The following is a 27,112-nucleotide window of genomic DNA, read 5'->3' as shown; positions in this document are numbered from 1 at the left end:
CAGGGAGCCAGAGTTGGGAGGAGGAGGATAAAGCTTGCTGTGAGGACTGGAGGAGAAAAGAAAAAGAAGAAGAAGAAAGTATTGTGTATTGTGTTGTTGTGCTTAGTGGGGACTATGTGTGCCTGTAGGAAATGGGGAAGGCGTTGCCCACAGGTGAAGAAAGAAAATAAAAACATTTGTTTTTATCAGTGTGACTCCTGCATCTGTCTGTGTCGGGTTGAGTGGCTGCTACGCCCTCTACATTTGTCACAATATATAAAATATATAATAATAATAATATATACATAACATCACCAACTACACGGTTTGGCTGATGTCCTGGATGGAATCTGTGGTTCCTTACCGAGTCAGGATGCCTTTATAATGGAAGCACATGGATCCTGGCTAGTTGGTTGCCAGTACCTTTCCCATCCAGCCGGCCATGATATTAGAAAGACGGAGGAGACTGCCTCTTTGGACCATGAATTCCCTGATACTCTTGGGGCAGCATTCCCCTGGTGGAGTTCCCATTTGTACACTTGAATTATCATCTGAAAGAGCATTAGTCGGGCGGCACAGTGGCACCGTGAGTAGTGCTGGTGCCTCACAGTTAGGAAACTCGGGTTCGCTTCCCGTGTCCACCCTGCATGGAGTTCTCCCCGTGTCTGTGTGGGTTTCCTCCAGATAATTCGGTTTCTTCTCACAGTCCAAAGACATTGCATTGGCGATCCTAAATTGTCCCTATTGTTTGCTTGGTGCGTGTGTGTATGTGTGCGTGCGTGCCCTGTGGTGGGCTGGCACCCTGCCTGGGGTTTGTTTCCTGCCTTGCACCCTGAGTTGGCTGGGATTGGCTCCAACAGACCCCCATGACCCTGTAGTTAGGATATAGCGAGTTGGATAATGGATGGATGGATGAAGAGCAGTAGTCTTTTTCTACAAGGCCGAACTTGAGTGATGTATACACATAAGCTGAAAGAGTTTGTGTTATTTTATTTGGTTTGCTTTGAATGTCCAGACGTTTGGTTTGTCTGTCACTACTTTCCCTATCAAAACAGCAAATCATTAAATGAAACATCCTCTCTGCAAGATGACTGCATGCATCAGTAGCCAAACCACAAAAAGGAATGCCTGCCATTCTGTCTATCACAGTTTGAACTTCATGAGGAGAACTCGCCGACTTCACTGTTGCTTCTGTTTTTCTGTGAGTAATTGAAATGTTCTTCATTAGAGGACTTGTACAGTCTGTTGATTTCTAGCTGCTGTGATGTTTTACACAATTAAATGCTAAAAGTCCCTTCAGCTACAGAAATGATCTCCTCACTGGATCCAGGATTCACAATGAAGCTTGTGATCGTTGACAAACTACTTTCACATCGAACATTCTTTTTATGTTTTTTTTAACTAATTTCAATTTATTTCAATTAACTTACAGCCAACCCTCAGGCCTGTAGAAACATGAACAATTAGGATAACAGGCAGAGGGTTTAGGACTCCCTAATCCATGGCCTTTCTGTGTTTTGCTGTTTCCACGTGTGCTTCATTATCAAGAGTGTCTCTGTTTGCAACTGAAACAAACGTGCCTGCACTACAAGCGGTACATTCCGTCTCGAATTTGTTGATGGCCATTTCGAAGACAGGGTTTTAAGTTTGCCCGTAAATTTACATTTACTTGTCTCGCTAGCACTCGTACTCCAAAAGAAGTTTACAGTACCTAATGGAGGCTCAGATCTGCAGATCACGCCACGCTACCTCTTGCTGCTGTTTAGTTTGCATCTGCTTTGTGTACATTGCACACCACCAGCTGGTACGACCTCCTCAAACTTCGAGCGTCTGTGTTTTGTTATTCCCCAGAATTTCATCATTTTTCAGTGAAAATGTTATTGTTTATGAAAATCCACCCAAATGCTTATTTTACTAAGCAACAATGAAGACCTTACGGGGTAAAAGGTGACGTACAGAAGATTTTCTGTTCGGACTTGTGCTTTTTCCCCTTGTCTTTACTCCTTGTGTTAACGTTTGGGTTGTGTTGATGGGTTCTTCATTTTTCTTCTTCTCTCCTAAAACCTATTCATCTCTTTGCACATCTCTTCTCTTTCCCTGCCGCCTGGAATCTGGGGGCTTTGGTTCACAACACTACACGCAGCCATCTTGTGCTGGTGCCTCTGGTAAAGTTTTGATGTCATTCCAGGGAGAGACAGGATATATATTAGCCATTGCAAAACCACAGTTGTTATAAAGGGGAACGCACAAGCAGCTGTAAAATGAGTTATTTATATTTATTAGAGCTTTACATTTTTACATAAATATAAAATTACAATCATTGATAAAAATGTGCAACTTGCAAACAGAATAATTTGCATACATTAAATCAAAAGTGTGCAACAAGATGCAGGAAAAAAAAAAAAACTTAGATACACAAAAAAATGAGGACCTCTGAAGCTGCTGAAAGGTGATTTTTGAATTTTCTGTTACAAAACCCATTTCAGCAAGAAAGGCAGACATCCTTGTTATGTACAAATTTCTTTTTATCCCTTTAGAATTGTGGAAGTACTTGAGTTTCATATTGCTGTTGAGTTTCCCCCTAGGCCTGGGGATTCTGAATTTGAATGGGTAGCTATTTGATCTTGATGTTGGGTAGTGTCCATTCCTGCTATTGAAATGGGATACAGCTGGCTCCACTGTTATTGCTTGTATTGTTAGGAGTTGGCCCCCAACAGGGCTTCACTGCTGGATGTCTGCGGTTCCTTACCTTAGATTCGGGTGACCCTGGGAATTGGGAGCAGTTCAGATATTCTTATCATCCACCAAACCTGGAAAAGAGATGGTGGGCACATGTTGCTTCTAACCACTGGTACAAAAATAACAGCAATGGTAGGTAAAGCCCCCCCATATGTGTGACAATCAATTCATCCCATGGTATGCTACTTGTTCTTTTCAAGCTTTGTGGAATGTCAAATGTAATCCCTAAATTAATGAAGAGAGCACCAGCCAGATGCAGTCCACCGTGATTACCAGTAAGGAGCAGCTCACTCATCTGGCCTGATGAATAGATGTTGCAGATGATTTGCTACACACCAGACGTTATGAATTTACGCAAGAGGTTCAACTATCACCTTTCAGCAGGTATGCAGTGATGAATGTACATCTCATTTATATCCATTGCAATCAATGGAGATTGATTTTGCAAAAAGGCAAACAGATTTCGGTTTGTTTATCCTGGGTAAGAGCAAGCTGTACATATCATTTACATTAATTCATGTACATTTTACATTTGTCACCTAAGGAAAATTTAAGGCATATAAAGAACAAGCCATGCATGCACTTGGAAAATACAGTTTTTAACTTGGCTGCACAACCTCTACGAAATAATCTGACTTAATTGATCAATTGTGACATTCGGGTTCTTCATTTTTTTTTTTAATATTCACATGGAAAAAAACAAGCATTCTCCTTAAACGTATATGAAGACTCCCTCATCTTGCATAATTTCTATAAAAATTGTATGTGGATACATTTATTCTTTATTTTTTTTTCCAGCTTGAATCTTGTGTGGCGGTAACACAATATAATGGAGGCCATTCCCCTGTGAACTGGAGACGTTGGTGTATTTCTTGACAGACAGTACACTCATTTACTCAGCATATAGGGGGGTCTGCTTTATATCGCGTCTGCAGACTTGAGCGATCTACACTGTCTCCCCTAAACTAATGAACAGCCAACCGCTTGCTTCTAAGTTTCCCTTTTCTATTTTTTATTTTTTTTTTTACTTTTTGTGTCTTGTAAAATTTTGGGAAAAGGCCTGAATGGAGATCCTGCCATGGTGTGTGCACCTTATGGTCAGAAAGAGAGGATTAGCATACAATCATGACATTTAACTTTTTTTTATGAACTTTATCACCTTAATATTGTGAATTTGGCCAGTTTGCTATTTTTTTTTTTTTTTCTTTACATCAGTTATTTTATTTGCCCTGTTATGTTTTTTGGAGACTTACAGAATGTTCATACTACATATGTTAGTTTTTCTTTAATGATTTTATTATTATTTTATGAATTTGCTGCATGTGCATTTTTGTAAGCTTTGACATGTAATGGTGGCGTTCTAAAACCACGTAGCACTGTTATTGTGGACACTATGTGCCATTTCACTAATGCCATGCTTTATAACCCTGTACTGCATTCACTACAGAGTCCGAGATTACGGATTCAAACCTTAAACAATTTCAACTTGTGCCTTTGTAGTAGGGATGATTGTTAGTTTTTCACTCGTAACAATTCCCCTATCGGTTCCATTAAAGGTCTTGAATCTGGGTTTTGGCGACAAGCTTATCTGTTTGGCTGTCGATTTCTGGCTTAATTCCTTTTGACTTTGTTCATGGTTTAGTGCTTCAGTTTTGATAACCGATTCTCTGACTTTTAGTATAAAACCTCACTACAGTTTCTTGACCAGACACGCATCTACCAGTCTGGTCACCCTCACCTTCACTGAAATTTCAGACCATCCAGAAGGATTTCCTGGACCTGAAAACCCAGGAATCCAAGGTTCATGTTGTTGTCCAGCAGATTAATTTTACTTGTGCTGTTGTAGCTAATTGATAACCTTTGTTGCTGCTCCAAGATCACAAGTAGCTCTATCTATCTATCTATCTATCTATCTATCTATCTATCTATCTATCTATCTATCTATCTATCTATCTATCTATCTATCTATCTATCTATCTATCTATCTATCTATCTATCTATCTATCTCACAGTACTTTCAATCTTATTTGCTTTTGTAAGTTTCCAGTAAGTTGATGCTGTTCATCTGTTAGGCTCAAGCTTGAGACTTTAGTTACTTATTTTGCAAGCATCAGGCACCAAACAGAAACCAACCAAGGAAAAAATTACATCACAAAACAAAGCCTTCTTAAAACCACTTAATCCAGTTGTGGGGGTTTGGAGAGAGGCTGGACAGCCCAGCAGTCCATCACAGGGCCAACTCACACACACACACACACACACACACACACACACACACCCTGCACTCAGAGCCAGTTTGGAAATTGCCAATTAACCTAATCTGTGTGTTTTAGAGATATGGAAGTAAAACTGAGGCTCCAGGAGGAAAACTCTTGTGGACATTCAAAGAATGTGTAAACACCATAATGACTGGGCTCAGGATTCAAACTGAATCCAACATACTGTATGTACAAAATTTATAATGATATAGAGATTAGCATGGATACAATTTGATTTTCTCTATTTCTGCAGAAATACAGAACATTTGGGATTATTAATTTCTTCCTGATTTAGAGATCACTTAGGAGTTCCACCTCTACACACGCACTCACACCATGCAGACCATTAATTAGTGCTTTCATGGGGAGACAGTCACATTACATGGGTGTGCCTTCTTATTCTTGTTTCTAATCAGTCTGCATCATAAGACTAAATGGCAGGTGCTTCCTCCAGTCCGGGGTTTCTGTGTGGCTTCTAAAAGGTCCTGTGATGTTCTGTGCTGTTTCTTGGGGGTGGTGATTGTCACCTGATGATACCTTGTCACTCTTTGGGAGCACACCATTCTTTCACAGGACAATGACCATCTCCTTACAGATAAAACTGTTATCAGTGTGGTTCCTTAGATAGATGCCCTACATTGGGTAGATCATGTTGGGCATATTTTGGAATGCCAGCTATGCTCCATTCCATTCCATCTATGGACCATCAGTTCTCTAGAGGAGTGCTTGCATCAAATCAGGACTGGCTGCTGATCCAATGATTTCTGTTAACCATTTATTTTCCAGGCCCACTATTACAATACATTGCTGCAGAAGGAGAACATTTATAACTAGTTTATAGTCAACCACTAATCTAACACTGATGTCTTTGCAATGTTTTTTTCTTTAAATTCCTTCTTCAATTCAGGATGGCAGGGGCTGGCGTCATTGGGAAGAAGCCTGGAGTCAAATTTGAACAGGACAACAGACACACGCTCACACTGAACCAGTTTTGAGTTGCCAGTCAGCCTAACCTTCACATCACTGGCATAGGCAATAAAACCGATTTGTCTTGTCCATCCATCTATTTTTTGTACTCACTTTATCCAATCCAGTATAGAGAGAGATGGAGCCTATCATAACAACATCAGATGCAGGGCAGGAGCCAAACCTGGATGGGTAACCCTCCATTATGGAATATGATAGGATTTTGTTTTGCTTTATGGACATCCTGCATTAGATAACTGTAAATTTGTGTCAGTTATAGTTGTATTTGTCATATACAGTGTAACTTTAAAACAACTTTCTAAATCGCTCTATCAATGTCTGTGACCTATAAACTACTTTTTCTTTTTTCCACAGTAACATTAATATCTCAAGCTTATACTGTGAAATTCATTAATCTTAGAGTTTCATAACATAAGGCTTTCTGCCTTCAGCAGCTCCTGAAAGTAAATATCAAGATTTACATTTTCCCCAGTTTATAGATTTTCTGAATACACAATTTCTTTTTGTGGGTTGATGTGATCTGCAGGATATCTGTGAACCATCTGTGCCAAGGTGGAATGCCAACCCGCTGGAGGGCACACTCATTCACAACAAGCCCAAATTAGAGTTACATGTTAACCTTACTGGGCTCAGTAATCGCAAAGGGACTGCTAGACCAAGGAAGACGTCCACTGCTGATGACAGAAGAAGCCTCACTTTAGTAAAGAAAAAGCCCAAACACCTATCTGACAGTTCAGAGACAGTCGTCAGAAGGCTAATGTGTGTGTGTGTGTGTGTGTGTGTCAGAGACGATTATCAGCAGAAGACTTCATGAACACAAATCAAAATGGTGTGTTTACTTTAAGTACAGTAAGGCCTCATTTTATTTTAGCTCAAAGAATGGGTGTTTTATTTAGGTTCACAAAGACAATTGAGACGTGCATATTAAAAAAAAAAAAGCATGTCCATTCATCACTTTGATGCCTGCAGATGTGGTTGTGTCGGCTGTAGGTCACTTCTATTTTGTCCTGCCACCTTTGTGTCAGCTTGTGCTCTGAGGACTTTTACAATATCATTGAGTGCAGAGAATCAAAACTCTTGGGGATTTCCCTGTAAATATCCCTCTGTTATGCTGGCTTCTCTCCTTCTTGAGGTAACTTTGAAAACTCTTTTTTTATAATTTACATGAAGCTCATGCTGCCAGGTCATTCTCTAGCTTCCCATACACCTATAATGAAAAATCAGATTGAGCACATGGAAGATGGGAACTTAGAGAATGAGCATGACTAAGCATATCAAGGGCCATTAAATATTAATCTTGTTGTCAATGGATGCAGTTTACTGAAAAGGGAAAGAGACATTTTTGGGCAGATTTTGGTTGGTGAAGGGGCTGAGTTAGTTAGTACGAGTCATTTGCTGCACTTTCCTGCACGTTAACCCCAGAAAAATGTGTTTTCTGTTGGTGATAGTTAGGTGTTTGATTGATCCTAAAGAAAATGCTAATGTTTGATATCTCATGCACTTAGATTTATTCCATGCCATCAATTGCTACAAGAATATAAATTCTGAATTTTAGATTTTATGAAAATATTAAAATGCAAAGATCAAAAAATAGATCATAAAATATATTTACATTTATATAGCTGACACTTCTACACAAACAGACCTTGACAGAACAATTGTTTCCCCATTTCCATTATCCTGTTAAGTAACCTGATTAGACTCCAACTATGATTTAGTCCATGCTCTTATCCTTTATGCCACTCTGCTTTCCAGTGTACAAATGTCTAAATGAAAACACAAATGTAGCTTCCATTTTGGAATTTTTCATTTGTTTTCTACAGTAACACTAGGTGCTATATTCTGTATGATTGATGAAATGATTTAAACAATTGTTTCATAGAACAGATGTCTACATTGCATAGATTATAACTGTTTCTATCCCAGGATAATAAGAGTGACAATAACAAGTGATAGCTTTGAAAGCATGATATTAATTAAAAATCAAAAATAAATAATAAAATGCAACTTAGTGAAATACTTATCATTGCATAGTTCAGAATTGTGGATCAAGTTTAAAAATACTTTATATAAAAACAAAAAAAAAAAAAAGAACATGCTTCCTGTGTCATAAATGATCGAAATGAGTGGCAAGGAAAGAATTTTCACTATTCTTATTTTACTTCACTTTTTAACTTTGAAAGTATTGTTAAACAGACCATGCAGAGTTGTGTTATCATAGTAATACATATTATTAAATCTATTTGATACATATTTTAATTTACATATTTACAAGGCTTTATTTCAAGTTTGAATATTATTCATTTAATCAGCAGTCAAGTAAATACAAGGTAATTAATTTAACTGATAAGGTTGACTAAAATTAGTAATTAATGTAATATCTATATCTATCTATCTATCTATCTATCTATCTAAAAACATGGCTTAGCTGTAAAAAAATGAATAAGTTCTTAAAAACAAAAAAGTATTCCCTTCTAGCCTGTCACCCTCCAGCAACAGTTAAGTTGTTGTTCATAATGCTAAATTGGTTAATTTATTGACTATACTCTTTTAAAGCAAGGAGTTTCAAATCACTGTTTTTTAATAAATCATTTGCATGTATCTTTTAAAGACCTGTACCTGTACACTGTAAATGCAGAATTTTGTTTGGAAAAGTCTGCAATAAATGACATAATTGTTTGGTGCGATTGAGGAACAAATCAATGATTCAGTTACAAGTGCTTCAAGGTTAGCGTCAACCACTGTGCCTTATTACCTCCTAAACTTTCCATGAGTCTGGGGTATGGCAGCCTGGCGTGGCACGCTTTCTGTTGGTTGTGTTAAGGCTGCATCAGTTTTCAGGGGGATTACTTGGTATCATACATGGTAGGTATTGCTGCACGTTAAACATTTTCTGTTTTATTAAGCTGTCCAAAATAACTGAAGATCTAGGAACTCTACATGAATAGACTTTCACAACCAGATCTCTTTGTGACGCCATGACGTGAATAGTTTCAGTTTCCAAAGGCAAGTATATTCCTTGTGGTGTCTTCCTGTGCTTAACCTCATTTTTATACAAGTCTGTCTTGTAATCACTTATTATCTAACATTTATTTACTTGATATGTGTACCTAGTATTGTAGCCGTGTCATTTCTTTGAAATAAATCTACTTTTGTTTCTTTAAAATCGATGTGCAAATTCAAAACATCTGTTGAAGATTGTTACATTCTTTTGTTACATTCTTTTCCCATGATGCACACAGTAAATTGTATACACAAGCCACCCTTTTCTCCAGCCTTTCCCCCAACGCCTCCACTGAAGACTGCAATCCATATGGATAAAGTGCATTTTAGTATTATTTTAGCAAGGGAGAAATTTCAGCTAGATTTTAAATATACAACAAACACATACACCTATATATAGCCATATATCTATCAGTATATCAGTATATCTATCTCCATCTCTGTCTTTTACCCATATATTATGTGTGCCCAAGAAGAAGGACAGGCATAATATAAGGTTTCATTCCCGGCCACACGTTGCTCCCCACAAGGCAGGTGGCAGTGTTCCTCAGGGCTAAACCCGATTAGGACATCCACAGGGTTGCATAGGAAATGGCAACCTTTGTGGTCACTATATATATATACATATATACATATATATATATATATATATATATATATATATATATATGTATATATATATATGTATATATGTATATATGTGTATATGTATATGTATGTATATATTTGTGTATGTATGTATATAAAGCATCAGTAAAGTGTTTCTTCATCCCTCAGTGTGACCTGCTGATAAAATTTCACTTTGGAGAGCTCTGAGGTGGCTAAACTGAGACACATTTCTCTTGATATTCTACTTTTAGTATTTGACCTGTGAATCCTTCATGTTAACAAGACATTTTACAATCACGTCAATATGCCACACTGCTCAGACATGAATAACCCATCTACTGATGTTTTACTGTATGAGTGTTATGAAGACCAAAGGAAGACTTTGTTAAGGTCTTGTTAAACAAGACAAAGAGAGAGAGACGCCAGGTAGAGACTTCTATTGCACAGAATAGGTTGGACAGGTTGTGTAATGGTTGCCAGGTCCTTTAATGGTTAGTAGAGGCTCAGTGCTGCAGGAATGCTTGAGGCCAACAGAGGGAGCTCTAACCTGATGGCTGCTTGTATTCAACAGACGGGGAGTAATCTTTGGCTGAGGCTTAAAAGCTTCTAACACTCATAACTTGAGTGTGTGTGGAGTTGGAAAGGAATAGAATAACAAACCCTTTAATGGCAGAGTAAAGACAGAAGAGAAGAGAAAATGGGAGGTTATGGATATTTTTCTAGTGTTTGGGCAAAGTATAAAGTTGTGGTCAAATGTGCTTGTCACTCAACAAATAAAATAATCACAAATGTATATATATAGACAGTACACATATACACACAATATATAACTTGCTGGAATTGGCTCCAGTCCCTTGCAACTCTGCTAAGGATTACATTTTATGGTATGTGTATATATATACATATATATATATATATATATATATATATATATATATATATATATATATATATATATATATATATATATATATATATATATATATATACTGTATAATATGAACTAAAGATAAAGGTTTTTGCCAAAATAAGAGACTCTGCCTTTTTACCTGGTATTCACTTTTTCAGGTATGTTTTACATATTTATAAATTGTGCCCTTAAGATAGAAAGAGTTATCAAGAAAATTATGAGATTTCAACGCATAATAAGTTGGTAAATATTAAGATATAAAAATAATTTGATATAAAAAAAAATCATAGAATACTGTCTAAGGTTTCCTCCTTGCTTTCCCACACAGAGCTGCTGTGATTAATGTCTGTTGCTATTTATGTTTCTTGCTTCTTCCTCTCAAAACAATGAAAAATTGCAAACAAAGCACATAAACATCTTATTTTGCAGTTGAAGGTGGACCCCCCCTCCCACCCTCCCTTTGCTCGTCCCCAGGTTGTACAGCTGAATGGTGTCCGGTGCGATTCGACTCTCTGAAATGCAGGCCTGGTTGTGCCACAGCTAAAATGGTGCTCACATGGTTTGACGTTAAATGTGAAAATATTCTACTTAATATAAGTGAAATTCTGTAATCTTTTTCCAGTTGGAGGTTACACATACTGTATGTCTGCCATATATATAAAAAAAAAGATAGGCTCACAGTTGTTCCTCTTAAGCCTTTAGTAGGCCAAACATATTTTTCAAAACTTTTTTCTCTGTAATTTTTGTTTAATCACAGAGTTCACATAGCCTGTTGTTTTCTTTCCACGATGACACCTTGTCACAATTCTTTCTAAGGTCATGTTTACAGGAGATGCTCTTTCCTTAGCTACATTCCAGTACCTTGTTGTAATGTATACTGGAAAGCACAAAATAATGAGTAGGCGCTCTAACAGGATGTTATGTGACTGAATGTCCCCCCTATTGTGTGCAGCCTTTTCTGGAGTGGTCCAATGTGTCCAACAGAATGTAAGAATTTGATAAAAACAAAAGCAGTCTCTGAGTCAGTCTGCTGGACTTCAAGGACCGGAGTGATTGTGTGGGGCCGCTTCTTGCAGCACTGCAGTGTGCTTACCTGTGACGGGGGGCTTATTAGTGACAGCTTTACTTGGTAATTCGCAGTTCTGGGTGTCCTTCCACGGTGCATGTATAGGCCGAGTGCCACCTTGTAGGCCCTAGGACCACATTATAGGCAGGTACTCAAGAGAATGTCAGATTGCTAGCTACTCAAGTCATTCAGTTCTATCAGCCATGCAATAATTTAAAAAATAATAATAAAAATAAACCTATTTAAGGATCTATCAAAAATGCTGTGTAAAGTCCTTTGTATATGTTGTACTGTTCTCTGTTTCTAACATGTCACATATTTTGCTATTATATTATGCTTTTTGGCCTTTCTCTTCCCTATTGACATCTCACAAATGATTCTGTTATTTTGACCAAAGACTTTCAACTTTTGGAGAGTCTAGATTATTATTATTTTTGAACAAGATTGTTTAATCATCGATTAGATGTCTTTGCATCATTAGGCGTACTTTGAGTTTCCGTTATGATGGCTTAGAAAATGAGGCGCAGACTGGATGAGAGGATCTTCTTATTCCCAGAAGAGATGGCACAAATTGCTCTGGTTATGATGACATTAGTCAGGATATTTGGGTTGCACGTCACTAGACATTGATATAATGATGCGGACATGTTATTCACTCCAGGTTGTGTTACGTGGTGGTCCTGTGGTGGAGATCTGCCGTGGCTGTAGGTTTCTTTACTTGCTTTGATTTCAGACAATAGCTCCCTTACTTGATGTTTTCTGGATTTAAAAAGTTCAAAATGTGAAGGTTAGTGGATATAGACATCTGCTGATGTCTGAAAAAACTTTCAGAACTTTTTAAGCCCCATATCTGTGCCATGAAGCTGAGCGGAGATGAGCGCTGCAGTGTTTTTGAATGCACTGTATTAAGTGCAGTTCACTTTTTACAGGATAGACATATTAGATTAGATTAGATTCACTTTATTGTCATTACACATGTATAAATACAGGGCAATATATGACAGGGTCATCAGAAAATTTGCAAAAAGACTATAGAAATGGGTAAAAAAACAGCTAATTCAAAGTTGTAAATAGTGTAATTACGCAAAATAACCTTTTAGTCAAGAGATGTTTTTCATTTTTAATAGATTGCAACATAAACCTGCAGCCACTGCAGCTCTCCTGGGTAAGGACGATTCATGTTCCTTCAAAAATACAAACTACCTTCCAGTGTGAGGCCAATTGCTAAAAAACTGAATTATATCTGTGTTCTTTTTTTACCTTTTACAGACATTATTTAAAAAAAAAAAAAAACGAAATTCCTGACCTCTTAAAATCCCACTCTCAGTCTGTCTACCTGGTGTCACTGGTCTCTGCCAGACGGTTATTCATAATGGCCAAGGCCCCTACTCCATCAGAGAAGCCATTGTGCCGATTGCTCATGCAGACAGTCCGTGGGAAACCATTAGCCGTCTCTGAAAGATGTTTTTGCATGATGGCCAGTGAGACCTTATTGGAAGCAGTCAGATCCCTCATGGAGATCATCTCGCCCGAGAGCCTCCGTCCATCTATGTCGCTATCATATTGCTGCTCGGCTTCCATGGAAAAGTGATTCCTGCGGATCCGGGAGCCAGGAGTGATGGCATTGCGCCTCCCCAGGAATGCATTACTTTTGTGACACCCTTGGCAGCATTGGCACTCCAGCTTTTTCAGCATCCAGTTGAGCATTTGCTTAATAATGATAGAAATAACGTTAAATAGAGAGTAGAGGCAGCAAACACCCATTAGTATGACGAGGAAATTGCCAAATCTGTACAATCCCTGGTTCTCGTAGGCAGCATTCTGGCTGCTCACCAAGTCCCCAAAGCCGATAGTGCTAAAGGTAACAAAGCAGTAGTAGAGGGAGTCGATGTAATTCCAACCCTCAATGGGGGTGTACATGGCAGAAGCACAGCATGACAGGATAATGGCCGAAATGCCTAGGATCATCATGACGTAGTAAACAGATGGTTTCCAACCAGCCAGGCTCTCCGATTGGGAGAAGGCCGAAGCCCTGTGGATGGTTGGGGGCATCAGGCCATTCCTTCGCAGCCGCCTCTCACGACAGGCTTTCATGATGACTGCCAGAAGAGTGATGATGCGCTCCAAGAAGAGGTTAAAAAACAAGATGGTGCTTGCACACCCCAGCAGTCCATAAAAGATCAGAAACACTTTGCCAGTAACTGTTGCTGGCGTCGTCATTCCAAAACCTATTGAGAAAACACACACAAAAAAAAAGTCAATTTTGCTGTAGGTTTATCACATTTCCAAAGTATGTGATTGGTAAATATCACTAATAGTAGACTACTGTGAGGAGGAAAAGAAAATCTATTTATACAGTTAGGAGGAAAAGCTCATCATTGTCAAGGAATATGATATTTTAGATTAGTAACCCCAACATAATCATGCCAACTACACCATCATATCAACAATCACCTCATTGAATGGAGTCAGCACCTCTCTTAACAGTATCATACTTTTGATTTGGGAGACCAATGCTCAGCCAAAGAAAACTAGAAAAGACTACTGAATATGTCAAAATGTGGTTCATTTAGGCATTAAAGTAGGACGGAAGAAAAGAAGTACACAACAAACAAAACAAAACCAAAAAGGGCAAAGCAGGAGCCTTCCATTGTGCCATATAGGCAGGTTCATTGGTCAGTAATGCGTGCAGAGCTCAGTGAAATCCTTACTTGCATGTGCTAATCAACACGCAATCACTTACCTTGAAACTTCTCTCTTCCTTACCTCGATGTTGGGTTTTGACCCTTTCTGTTTTTTTAAGGTGGCTCAACCACTTCTAGATTCCGAATTCATGATGCCAGAGCAGCACGCTCGTCTCCCACTTACTGTCATACTTACCCAGCAGCTGAGCCTTTGTACTATCACTCCTCACAACTCCAGGCTTACTGAAATTCTGGCACAAAATGTCATACAAACCCCCAAACTAAAATTTTTTCCAGGACCAGATAAGTTCACCAGACTCTAAGAGCTGCCATGTTAGAGTGCCCTCTAGTGGCCCTTGGAATAATGGTAGCCCCTGGACCCACTTGTACTGCCAATTCTTTTGATCAGCGTTCATTGTTAAATTTTTTTACACATTTCCCTCCCTGTTGCCTTATGTACAAGTACATTTTTTTTTAGTGTCAGTGAATCCAGTTCTGACATTGTTTATTAGCTAAGAGTTTGTTTTCTAATGGTTCTGAATTTTCCCCGATGCCATTTTGAGTAGTGGTTGCTATGACATTGCAATGCAACATGACCCAGAGTTGTACAGTGCTGATGTCATCATAATAATAATTCATTACATTTATATAGCGCTTTTCTAAGTACTCAAAGTGCTTTACACAGTGAGTGGGAAGCCACTTCAACCACCATTAATGTGTAGCATCCACCTAAGGTGATCCGATGGCAGACATTTTGCACCAATATGCTTACCACACATATGCTGTTAGGTGGTGAAGGGATGAGAGATAATTAGCCAATCGGAGACAGGGGGTATTTAGGGGGCCAGAATGACCAAGCCGTGGAGGACAGTTTATCCAAAACATTTGGATACACCCTACTCTTTATGAAGGACACCCAGGGATCTTGAATGACCACAGTGAGTCAGGACCTTGGTCTTCTGTCTCAGCTGAAGGACGGCGCCATTTTGACAGCACACTGTCCCCATCACTGCACTGGGGCTTTGGGATCCACATTCAGACCACTGAATGAAGTTAAATTAAAGAAGTTATTAGGTCACTAATTAAGAAAAGGTTTAGAATGAAAGCCTGCAGCCACTGTGGCCCTCCAGGACCGTAGCTGGGGACCCCTGTTTTTGAGTAATAATACAGCCTAATGATATTTTGCATGGTGCGTGATGTGAATAGAAAGTTACATTTGTGTTGAATCTGAGGACATAAACCTCTTGATGATTGTGTAATTAATAACTGTTTTCAGTCTAATACATTCATATGCCCTGCTGGCAGAAAAACAAAAACTCCACGGAGGGCATACATTACGCTTTCAATAAAAATGGCTCAGACTTACTTACAATAGCTTTTATCATTTCACAAAAGGCTTTGTTTTTTATTCATTTTCATTCAGTTCCATTTATTTTGTGGGTTCTCATTGCTTTACAATGAAATATAAAACATTAATTTGTTTGTGTACATGTTATATGCATTCAGAACTAACATAAGCTAAATTTATACTGAATCAGAGGGCATAAAAGACTTGATAATAGATTAAAATATCACTACTGTACTTTACAGTCACAAATGCTAAAGGTTTTTGTGGCTTAGGTCAAAATAGGTTATATAATTGAAGGAAGTGGAGTACTTGCTTTGCACTTGAGTGCCACCTAGTGGTGCCATACCTCACTTGCCCTTAACATGGTGTATTTGAGATGGGCGACCTGAGCAGGTGGCAGCCTGATGCATGTCAGGAGTACCCATTTCTCTTGGGGCTTAGTGCAGGGCACAAAGGTTGGCAATGAAGAGTAGACTCCATAAAAACAAGACTTTCCTTTCTCTCAGGCAGCGAGTCTGAACTGAAAGGTTTGTTCCACTTCTTCTTCTTCTTCTTCCATCAGTCACTAAATTAGATACCATTGTGTACACAAATTACATTACATTTGAAAAATGGCATTACAAGATTACATTAACACCTCTGGAATTTCATTATAGAGCTGGCACACATAGCTGTAACACATATCCATGTAAAATATAACACGTTACCCTGGACTGCCACTAATGTGTGCCTCTCACGGGCATTGAAAAAGGCTCTCCAGTGCGAACAAAGAAAAGAGCCTCAACAAAAAAGAAGAGGAAGGTGTAGATTAATCAGATATTACATTGACTACAAAAGATCTCCTGCTAGTGAGCGCCTTGCCATAAATAATAAAATGGCTTTCATAAAGAGAGGAGAACAATATAAATGAATGAAATATTATATATACTGATTCAAATTCTTACCTGGATATAAGAACTGCTACATGAACAAGAGAGCCATCGATAAATCAGATATTACACACTAGTGGGAACCCAACAAGAATTTCTCACTGCACCAATCTCTTTAGTGTCACAATACCTGCACCCAAGTGTCATTAAAAAAACTGTTGGAGAAGGCAAGTCAAAATGCAGAACAGCAGAGTGTTTGGTACTGATTGCAACAGTTACTAACTCCTTCAATAATGGGAATAAAGTTACAAATAAACTTGATGAAATGAAATAAAAGGCCAAAACTGGCAAAGTCACCTTACACATGCCTGGGTCAAGCTTTGGTATGATTTTGGGTCCTCAATGGCCGCCAGTGTTTTTTCTGTCGTTAGGTCCGTGTCCAGCGTTGCTAGGGGCGTGGCCTCTGAGGTCATCGAGGTGGGGAGGTAAAACGGCTCTGAGGTAATTTTTATAATTATGTCTTTCATTTTTCTATTCTTTAATATGTAAAGCACTTTGAGCTACTGTTTGTATGAAAATGTGCAAATCAAATCCTTATCTGATCTGCAGATACCATATCCCTGAAGCATTCAAAGTGTCTTTGTGTTCTTTTCTCGCATTTACTTTCCGTTTGGACCTTCATGATTATTGTCTCTCTTATTGGGCTTCAGTTTCTTTTCACTTTATATATATATATTTTTTTTTTTTTTACGTGCATCTCTCGGCTTTTGCTCAAAAGTTTGGCTGCCAGTTCTCTGTCAGAACAGCTTGATCAATACAGCCTGCATTTAGTTCATTACTGAGTGGTCCTACAGTGTTGCGTTCAGCAAGATGAAGCTCTGTTTGGTGCAAACTATAGTGAATCAGAAATACTGTGGGCTTTATTTGCAGTGTAATTCTGCATCCATATCTTGTGATGGATCTCAGTGCCTCCCCAATAAATTTGTCCTGCAGTTGAATTTTTCACATATTGGAATTTTCACAGTCACCAGTAGATGGAGTACAGATATCAGATGTTTGCAATATATTTTTATTTTATTAATTCACTTAATAACGTTTAAATACCATTCAAATTCTAATGCTTTTCTTCACAGTTTCAAATAGCATTGTGTCTTGATTGAGTGAAGGTAGGCAAACTCAGCACTGAAATGACACTTGTTAGTGTTGTGGTTTATATGTTACCGGCGATGTTTGAAACGCGGGCATTGTATAGAATGCCTAGCTAAATTTATAGAATTCCTGGTGTTTTGGGGCAAAGTATGAAATATCCAAATTATTTTAATATTATATATACTTTCCCTAGGCATTGTACTGTATGTAATACCTAGGCATTATATAGAATGACAAATGCTATTTAGGCAAAGTATTAAAAGAGAGTCATGAAAAGGCTTTTATTGAAAAGACGTATATGAAAATGAACGAAATACAAAATAAAGTATAGGACCTGCGGTGGGCTGGCGCCCTGCCTGGGGTTTGTTTCCTGCCTTGCGCCCTGTGTTGGCCGAGATTGGCTCCAGCAGACCCCCGTGACCCTGTAGTTAGGATATAACGGGTTGGATAATGGATGGATGGATGGAAGTATAGGACTTTCTTATTGAGGAAAACAAGAGAAAATAAAATATGAACCTACTTGTTGTAACAAGGAAGGAAAAAATTATTTTAAATTGCACTTAATTGTCTTTCGCACAAAAAAGTAAAACTTGAAAAGAGAGTCATGAAAAGGCCTTCATTAAAAATTACATAAATTAAAAAGTAAATATCAAATAAAATACAGACCTTTCTTACTGGAAAAAAATAAGAGAAAAAAATGACTCTACTTGTTGCAACAAGGAAGACTTGAATGGCATTTTGAATTGCACTTCATTGCTTTTTTTGCATTAGCAGGAGTATTTTATACTTTGGCAGTTGGTCTTTTGGCACTGCATGGAATGTCTAGTAAATGTGTGAAATATGAATCGTTTCATACTTTGACGTCCAATTTTCAGCATTCTGTATATTGCCTAGGCATTCTATACAATGCCTGTGTTTCATACATCGCTGCTAACGTATATGCTAGCTGTGCTATGCGTTGAAATCTAAGTAATCAGTGTTAGTGTTTGCAGTGCACCATGAAACACGTATGCCTGTGTTATGTGCCATTTGGTATGGGAGTCGTAAAAGCAGTGTCAATGTTTGTGATGGAATGACAAATGCAATGCATTTTATTATTAATTTTCTATTATTTGTGATGCAGCATCTTTGGGAATAACCGAGATATAGCAACCGGACAGACACACCAGCACTTATCCTGTTAATAAGATGGAATATACAGCAATACACCACCCACTAGACACTAAAAAAAAACAAAACTTCAAAGCGATGTATATTAATTAATGACACATTTTATATACATACATAAATGAACATCTCCTACTGGACTTTGTAGCCTAAATTATAAGCTTTGATTAAAAAGGCAACAAACAGAAGAAACACTGGGGTCTTCCAGTTCAGTCCCGTGTCCCCTCTGTGGCTGCAGGCTTTTGTTCCAACCAATTTCTCCTTTTGATTGGACTTCTCCATTAATTAAGCAAGCTGCGATTTCCCAGTTTCTGTGTTTGCTTATATTACTCTAGAAATGACAAGACAGGTTATACTTAATAATTACTTAATGAAGCAAGCATTAATGTTCATTAGATGCTAATGATTCGTACTTATCATCTTGTTTTTTATTATTTTGTTTTTGTCAATGTTCAGGTTATTTAAGCACACAATTGCTAACAGACATACAAATTCTTGTAACACTGCAGTGGCAGCTGCCCTTTAGCATTCAGCGTCATTTGTACCTGTGTCTACTTTACTGATCATTAATTCATTTGGATAAAATTAACAGAGTAAACTCCAAATGACAAACTTATTTAAAACTATGTAAAAAATTAAACAGAATTTCTTACAAATTTACAGTCGATTCAAAACATATTTAGACCCCATTCACTTTCTTCTCTCTTTATTGTGTTGGAGATTTTATTTAAAATGGAGTCAATTTGCCATATAGTCTGTCCATCTACATTGAATAACCAATAATGACAAAGTGAAAACATGTTTTCAGAACGGTCTCCAAATTTATTAAACATTGAAAACTGAAATCTCTTATTCTGCTTTGCAGAAGCCTCTTTGGCAGCAATCCCAATTTGGGCGGAATGGTGGCTTGAGGCTAAGGATCTGCGCTGGTATCCTGAAGGTTGCCGGTTCGAATCCCCCAAAAGAGATCCAACTCTGCTGGGCCCTTGAGCAAGGGTTAGCTTAACCTGCAATTACTCCAGGGGTGCTGTACAATGGCTGACCCTGCACTCCGATCCTAAGGGGTATGTGAAAACTGACAAATTCCTAATACAAGAAATTGTATAAGGCGAAATAAAGAACCAAAAAAAAATCCCATCTTGACTAATTCGCTTCAAGCTTTGCACACCTGGATTTGAGCAGCTTATCCTTTCCAGTCCCGTTGGATTGAATTGGAAGCGACTGCCATCTTCAGGGCACTCCACAGATGTTCAATGAGTTTTAAGTCTGGACCAAGGTTATTATAGTTTTGCCTTTTTATATTAGTTTTTATTTCTATATTTTTTCTGATCTTACTTGGAAATTCAGTTTAGTTTTCCTTCATTGTGTATTTTTAGTTTTTATTTCACAAAGGTATTTCTATTTTATTTTTATATATATTAGTTTTAGCTTTAGTAATTATGGCATGCAGCTCCTACGTGTCAATCGGACAGAACTGCACATTAACAGATCTGGATATGAATTTAATGTTAGTGGAAGCTTACTACACTACATGGTTTACCATCTGGTTTTGTTTTTGTCTAATAAAAACAAACATAATCAAAACTAGACACTGAATATGAACAATTTTACACAATTTTATAATTTTTTAAATATTTTCTCATGAAAATCACAAGGGCTTAGGAAGAACAGGACTCTTAGGCTTGAATGAGGGTGCAGACCCCACCTGGCTGTATTGAGGGAAACAAAGAACAACAAGCATGTAGTGTCAAGGTTAGGAGTCTTGAATAGCCCACCATAAGAGCAGTAAACCCATAATGAGCAGAGCAAGAGCAGGTAATAAGAGTATAGACAGGCACTAAACAACAGAGACAGCATCCGAGATTAAGAACAACATACACTCACCTAAAGGATTATTAGGAACACCTGTTCAATTTCCCATTAATGCAATTATCTAATCAACCAATCACATGGCAGTTGCTTCAATGCATTTAGGGGTGTGGTCCTGGTCAAGACAATCTCCTGAACCTCAAACTGAATGTCAGAATGGGAAAGAAAGGTGATTTAAGCAATTTTGAGCATGTCATGGTTGTTGGTGCCAGACAGGCCGGTCTGAGTATTTCACAATCTGCTCAGTTACTGGGATTTTCAAACAACCATTTCTAGGGTTTTCAAAGAATGGTGAGAAAAGGAAAAAACATCCAGTATGCGTCAGTCCTGTGGGCGAAAATGCCTTGTTGATGCTAGAGGTCAGAGGAGAATGGGCCGACTGATTCAAGCTGATAGAAGAGCAACTTTGACTGAAATAACCAGTCGTTACAACCGAGGTATGCAGCAAAGCCTTTGAATGCACAACCTTGGGTGGGCTACAACAGCAGAAGACCCCACCCACTCATCTCCACTACAAATAGGCTACAATTTGCACGAGCTCACCAAAATTGGACAGTTGAAGACTGGAAAAATGTTGCCTGGTCTGATGAGTCTCGATTTCTGTTGACATTCAAATGGTAGAGTCAGAATTTGGTGTAAACAGAATGAAAACATGGATCCATCATGCCTTGTTACCACTGTGCAGGCTGGTGGTGGTGGTGTAATGGTGTGGGGGATGTTTTCTTGGCACACTTTAGGCCCCTTAGTGCCAATTGGGCATCGAAATGCCAGGGCTACCTGAGCATTGTTTCTGACCATATCCCTTTATGACCACCATGTACCCATCCTCTGATGGCTACTTCCAGCAGCAATGCACCATGTCACAAAGCTAATCATTTCAAATTGGTTTCTTGAACATGACAATGAGTTCACTGTACAAAATGGCCCCACAGTACCAGATCTCAACCCAATAGAGCATCTTTGGGATGTGGTGGAACATCCGGATGTGCATCCCACAAATCTCCATCAACTGCAAGATGCTATCCTATCAATATAACATTTCTAAAGAATGCTTTCAGCACCTTGTTGAATCAATGGCACGTAGAATTAAGGCAGTTCTGAAGGCGAAAGGGGGTCAAACACCGTATTAGTATGGTGGTCCTAATAATCCTTTAGGTGAGTGTATACATTATCTAAACCTGTTTATCCAGAGTAGGATCACAAAACTTACAAGGATTAAAGACTAACAGCAAGAATATTCATTCAAAAACTAAAACTAAAAATATTTTAGTAAATTATTATTTTATTTCAGTTAGTCTTTCCAGCTACTTTAATGGTTTCGTTTATTTTTAGTTTTTAATTTTGGTTGTGTTAATTATTTTATTTCAGTTTATGAAAATGTTTTTTTAATAATAGTTTCAGTTTTGATTTTAGTTTTTGTTAACTATAATAACCTTGGTCTGGACTTTGGTTGGGCCACTCAAGGACAGTCACAGGCTTGTCTCAAAGCCACTCCTGTATTTTCTTGGCCGTATACTTCAGGTCATCATCATGATGAATGGTGAACCGTCACCCGAGTCTGACGTCACGTGCACTCTGGAGCCGGTTTTTTTATCAAGAGCCTCTCTGTATTTGGCCGCATATCCTTCCCTCAAATCCGACAAGTCTCCATGTCCCTGCTACTGTGTAGGGCCCTCATAGCACTGTGCTTGAGTTTATGCCCAAAATGTTCTATTTTTGTCCCATCGGACCAGAGTACCTTTTTTCTCACACTTTTAGAGTCTTTTTAGTGCAGTTTGGCAAAGACCAAGCAGTAGACATATGATTGATGAAGTGCTGCAGAGATGGCGGTCCTTCTGACAAGTCATCTCATCTCAGCACGGGAACTCTGAAGTTCTGCTAGAGTCACCATATGGTTCTTGTTTATCTCCCTGACCAAAGTTCTTCTTGCCAGGTTACTCCGTTTGGCCAGATATTCAACTCTAAGAAGAGTCCTGGTTGTTCCAAACTTCCTCCATTTCACAATTATTGAAGTATTTGTGCTTCTGGGAACACTCAAAGCTTTAGAAAGTGTTTTACACCCTTGCCCTGATTTATGCCTCAACACAGTTTGATTGCAGAGGTTCACTGAGAGTTCCTTGGACTTTATGGCTTGGTTTTTGAACAGACATGCAGTGTAAGATGTGGACCTTTATATCCACAGGCGTGTGCCTTTTATAAACGATGTCCAGTCAATTCAATGTGCCAGTTCAAGTTCTTGAAACACCTCAAAGAGAATTAAAGCAAAAAAATGCACAATCTGGTGTGCGACAGCAAAGGGTCTGAATACTTAAACAGAATAAATGAGAGATTTCCATTTTTGGTTTTTAGTACATTTACAAACCTTTCTGAAAACCTTTCATTTCGTAATTATGGATTACTGAGTGGAAACTGATGGACAAAAATGGCAAATGTATCCATTTCAAATGAAATCTACAACACAATAACATGAGCAGAAAGTGAAGAGCTCTGAATACGTTATGAATCCACAATATATATCAAACACTACTTCACTTCTCTAAATGCAAAATAAGAAAGAAACAAAGTCAGATAGTTTAACAATGATTGTTATTAAAAAGGAAAATGATTGTGAAATTGGTCAGGATGAAATCCTGCAGCCACAGAGGAGCCACAGGCCTGAACTTGAGGACCCCGGATGTTCAATAATAAAATTCTGCATATCCTGACACAGTGCACCCCCTAGTGGACACTCAATGTACCTTCACCAGGTAAAGGAGACAGATGCACATTAATGTTCCATCGTAGAGCTTAAAAGTTATTTTTTACAAAGACAGGAGAAAGCAATGTGGAATAGTGAAATATTAAATATTCTGCAAAACTGTCCCATTTGGACTCTTCATTCAAGGTATTGAAACGAAAGAAGAAAGAAATGTACAGTAGATTAATAAAATCTTATACAGTATATTGCAACAGTTTGCCTCCTAGGATATTCTTTATCATAGAGACTAAAACGACCTTCCTAAAGAGCAGAACAAGATTTTCACTGATGAGAAATTATGATAACGCTTTAAATTACGTACTCCCGATAACATATCTACTGTATTAGTCACATGCTGCTAATGTAACACCTTAACAAAGGTTTCTTTTCATTTTAATAACACAAAGCATCAATAAACTGGCTATTTATCTCTGTTAAAAATGTTAGTATATTAATTATACAAAGACAAGACCTCAACAATGTTACAAGGAAAAACTAGCAAAATAAAACCAGTCTCCCTTACTGAGCCTAGCTATACAGTTTATAGGTTTGAGTTTCTCTTCTTCAGTGAAATATGTACAGACTTTTTGTTGTTTTGGTTTAGGAAATGTACTGTTAAAGCATAAGAGTTTGCATTAAAAATACTGAATGGATAAATATGTCACAGTGGTAGCGCTGCTGCCTCGTATTAAGAAGATCTGGGTTCACTTCCCGGGTCCTCCCTGCGTGGAGTTTGCATGATCTCCCCGTATCTACGTGGGTTTCCTGCAGGTGCTCCGGTTTCCTCCCACAGTCCAGACATGCAGGTTAGGTGCACCGGCGATCCTAACTTGTCCCCAGAGTGTGTGTGTGTTTGTGCCCTGCAGTGGGCTGGTGCCCTACCCAGGATTTGTTCCTGCTTTGCAGCCTGTGCTGGCTGGGATTGGCTCGAGCAGACCCCCGTGACTCTGTGTTAGGATATAGCGGGTTGGAACCTGACTGACTGACTAAATATGTGTGAAAATCTTTTGCGATGCAGAAAATAGATAGATAGATTAGTGCAAGGTGCTATATTAGATAGCTAGATAGATAGATAGTGTCATGCATGTGCGATTAGGGGGCTGCGTAAGGACCTAAACTGTAGTGTGAAAGTGCATGGCAGAAGGGATTGGCGGGGGACTAACCTCTCTCTCTTTATTTCTGCAGAAAGAAAGACGCACCACCGCCATGAATCTGCCATGTTTACTTGACCACACATCACCACTTCCGTCGACCTTTAATGACATCATCAATCCCAGAATCCATTTCCGGTCCCTCACCATAAATGCTCCCCCATTCAGCCATTCTAGCAGTCTCTGTTAGATAAACAACTACTTTTTGTACAATTCTACTTTGGCTCATTTCTACAGTATACGGGGCCGGAAAACCCCAAATCTTTATGATTTTCTTGTCTTATTTCTACAATAAATTGATAGATACTTTATTAATCCCCAAGGGGAAATTCACATACTCCAGCAGCAGCATACTGAAAAAACAATATTAATTAAAGAGCAATAAAAGCACAGTGCAAGTTAGAAAATGCAGGGTGTAGAGTGCGAGGCAGGTAAAACAGACAATAACTTTGTATAATGTTAATGTTTAACCCCCGGGTGGAATTGAAGAGTTGCATAGTGTGGGGGAGGAACGATCTCCTCAGTCTGTCAGTGGAGCAGGACGGTGACAAAAGTCTGTCACTGAAGCTGCTCCTCTGTCTGGAGATGATCCTGTTCAGTGGATGTTGTGGATTCTCCATGATTGATAGGAGCCTGCTCAGTGCCCGTCACTCTGCCATGGATGTCAAACTCTCCAGCTCCGTGCCTACCATAGAGCCTGCTGTCCTCACCAGTTTGTCCAGGCGTGAGCCGTCCTCCTTCATTATGCTGCCTCCCCAGCACACCACAGTGTAGAAGTGGGCACTCCCCACAACCGTCTGATAGAACATCTGCAGCATCTTATTGCAGATGTTGAAGGACGCCAGCCTTCTAAGGAAGTATAGTCAGCTCTGACCTTTCTTATACAGAGCATCAGTTATGGCAGTCCAGTCCAATTTATTATCCAGCTGCACTCCCAGGTATTTATAGGTCTGCACCCTCTGCACACAGTCACTTGTGATGATCACGGGGTCCATGAGGGGCCTGGGCCTCCTAAACTCCACCACCAGTTCCTTGGTTTTGCTCGTGTTCAGTTGTAGGTGGTTTGAGTCGCACCATTTAACAAAGTCCTTGATTAGGTTCCTATACTCCTCCTCCTGACCACTCCTGATGCAGCCCTCGATAGCAGTGTCGTCAGCGAACTTTTGCATGTGGCAGGACTCCGAATCGTATTGGAAGTCTGATGTATATAGGCTGAACAGGACCGGAAAAAGTACAGTCCCCTGCGGCGCTCCTGTGTTGCTGACCACAATGTCAGACCTGCAGTTCCTGAGACGCACATACTGAGGTCTGTCTGTAAGATAGTCCACGATCCATGGCACCAAGTGTGAATCTACTCCCATCTCTGTCAGCTTGTCCCTGAGGAGCAGAGATTGAATGGGGTTGAAGGCACTAGAGAAGTCCACAAACATAATTCTTTCTGCACCACTGCCTGTCCAAGTCGGAGAGGAATCGGTGTAGCATGTAGATGATAATGATTATTATTATGTATTATTATATATTATGATGATCATTATGGGGATTGAATATTTTTGCATAATAACCCAATGCCTGCCTTGTCAGAGTGCCCTCTGGTGGCCTGTGGAGACATGGCATCCCTGTACCTGAACTCCCCTTTTTAAGATGTGTTTGCATATAATGCAATAAGCACCTAATGTCATTGTCACGTCTGGCTGTCCATCTATCCATATAAAACAACTCAGCCCCCTGCAGTCTGATGTGTTTGAACTTTATTCTTCAAGGAAATTTGTTGGGAAGGACAATAACATTTGTCTTGTCAGTATAAGACAAATGTTTTTCTGGCTAAATTATGAGAACAAAAGCTGAAAATGTGAGAAAACAAACTGGTTTGATGTGCCTCTGGTGTAATGTCAAATGTTAGGATGCAAAAGGAAAGAAACATAGAATTTTTTTAATCTCAAAACATGATTTTCTTTTTGGTTTCTTAAATTCTATACAGGAGTTGAATACAAAATTGTGGTGCTGCAAGAATATCTGCGCAAATTTACCTTCAATATGTAAAAACAGAAACCTAATAACAGAAGAGTTATTGTCATTCTGCATATGAGAGCATGTAACCAGGAGAAAAGACATGGTCAATAAACAGAAACTAATTAAATACAGGAAGGTCAAAAAGCACAGTAAACCAAAACAAAATCATGAGACCACAATCCATTACAAAGAAAGGAGAGGAAAAGATCTAAACTAGAACGATCGTTAGGAAAAAGGATTCAACAAAGGCAAAGGTTTTGATTTGAATCTGGATGTAGGAGTAACCTTGAAGGTGAACTTTAATTCCAATGTGTTGTGATTGGCAATTCATGGCCTTGGGGAACACATCCCTAACAATATGTGTGTTTCCCCAACAATAGGAGGTCAAAATGACCCCACCAGTAAACAATCAAAATGAGGGCTAAATCAGTCCAAATAAAATTACAAAAACAAACTAAGCCATAACATCAAAAACTAATGACACCACCAGAATCCTTCAGGAAGAAACCAACAATTTCAGTGGTGATCCACACACAGAGAGAAGGGAAAAGGTGTGTGTGTGTGTGTATATATATAT

At 38.8% G+C, this 27,112-nt stretch overlaps 1 protein-coding gene across 2 annotated transcripts in view; it reads right to left on the bottom strand.

Moving 5' to 3' along the window:
- Window positions 1-27,112, bottom strand: part of kcnk12 (potassium channel, subfamily K, member 12) — a 189,929-nt gene that overhangs the window by 29,837 nt on the left and 132,980 nt on the right. Inside the window, exon 2 of one of the 2 annotated variants that reach the window (XM_039737873.1) lies at window positions 12,858-13,779. In XM_039737873.1, the coding sequence (XP_039593807.1) occupies window positions 12,884-13,779 (896 nt within the window). In that variant the 3' untranslated portion in view covers window positions 12,858-12,883. Of the gene's footprint in view, window positions 1-10,938; window positions 13,780-27,112 lie in introns of those variants that run through there. The other variant, XM_039737871.1, reaches the window with a different exon arrangement.

The sequence above is a fragment of the Polypterus senegalus genome, chromosome 16 (assembly GCF_016835505.1).
Source record: "Polypterus senegalus isolate Bchr_013 chromosome 16, ASM1683550v1, whole genome shotgun sequence".
Classification (NCBI taxonomy): Eukaryota; Metazoa; Chordata; class Cladistia; order Polypteriformes; family Polypteridae; genus Polypterus; species Polypterus senegalus.
Note: the sequence above shows the minus strand (reverse complement) of the source record. Positions and strands in the feature narration are given on the sequence as shown.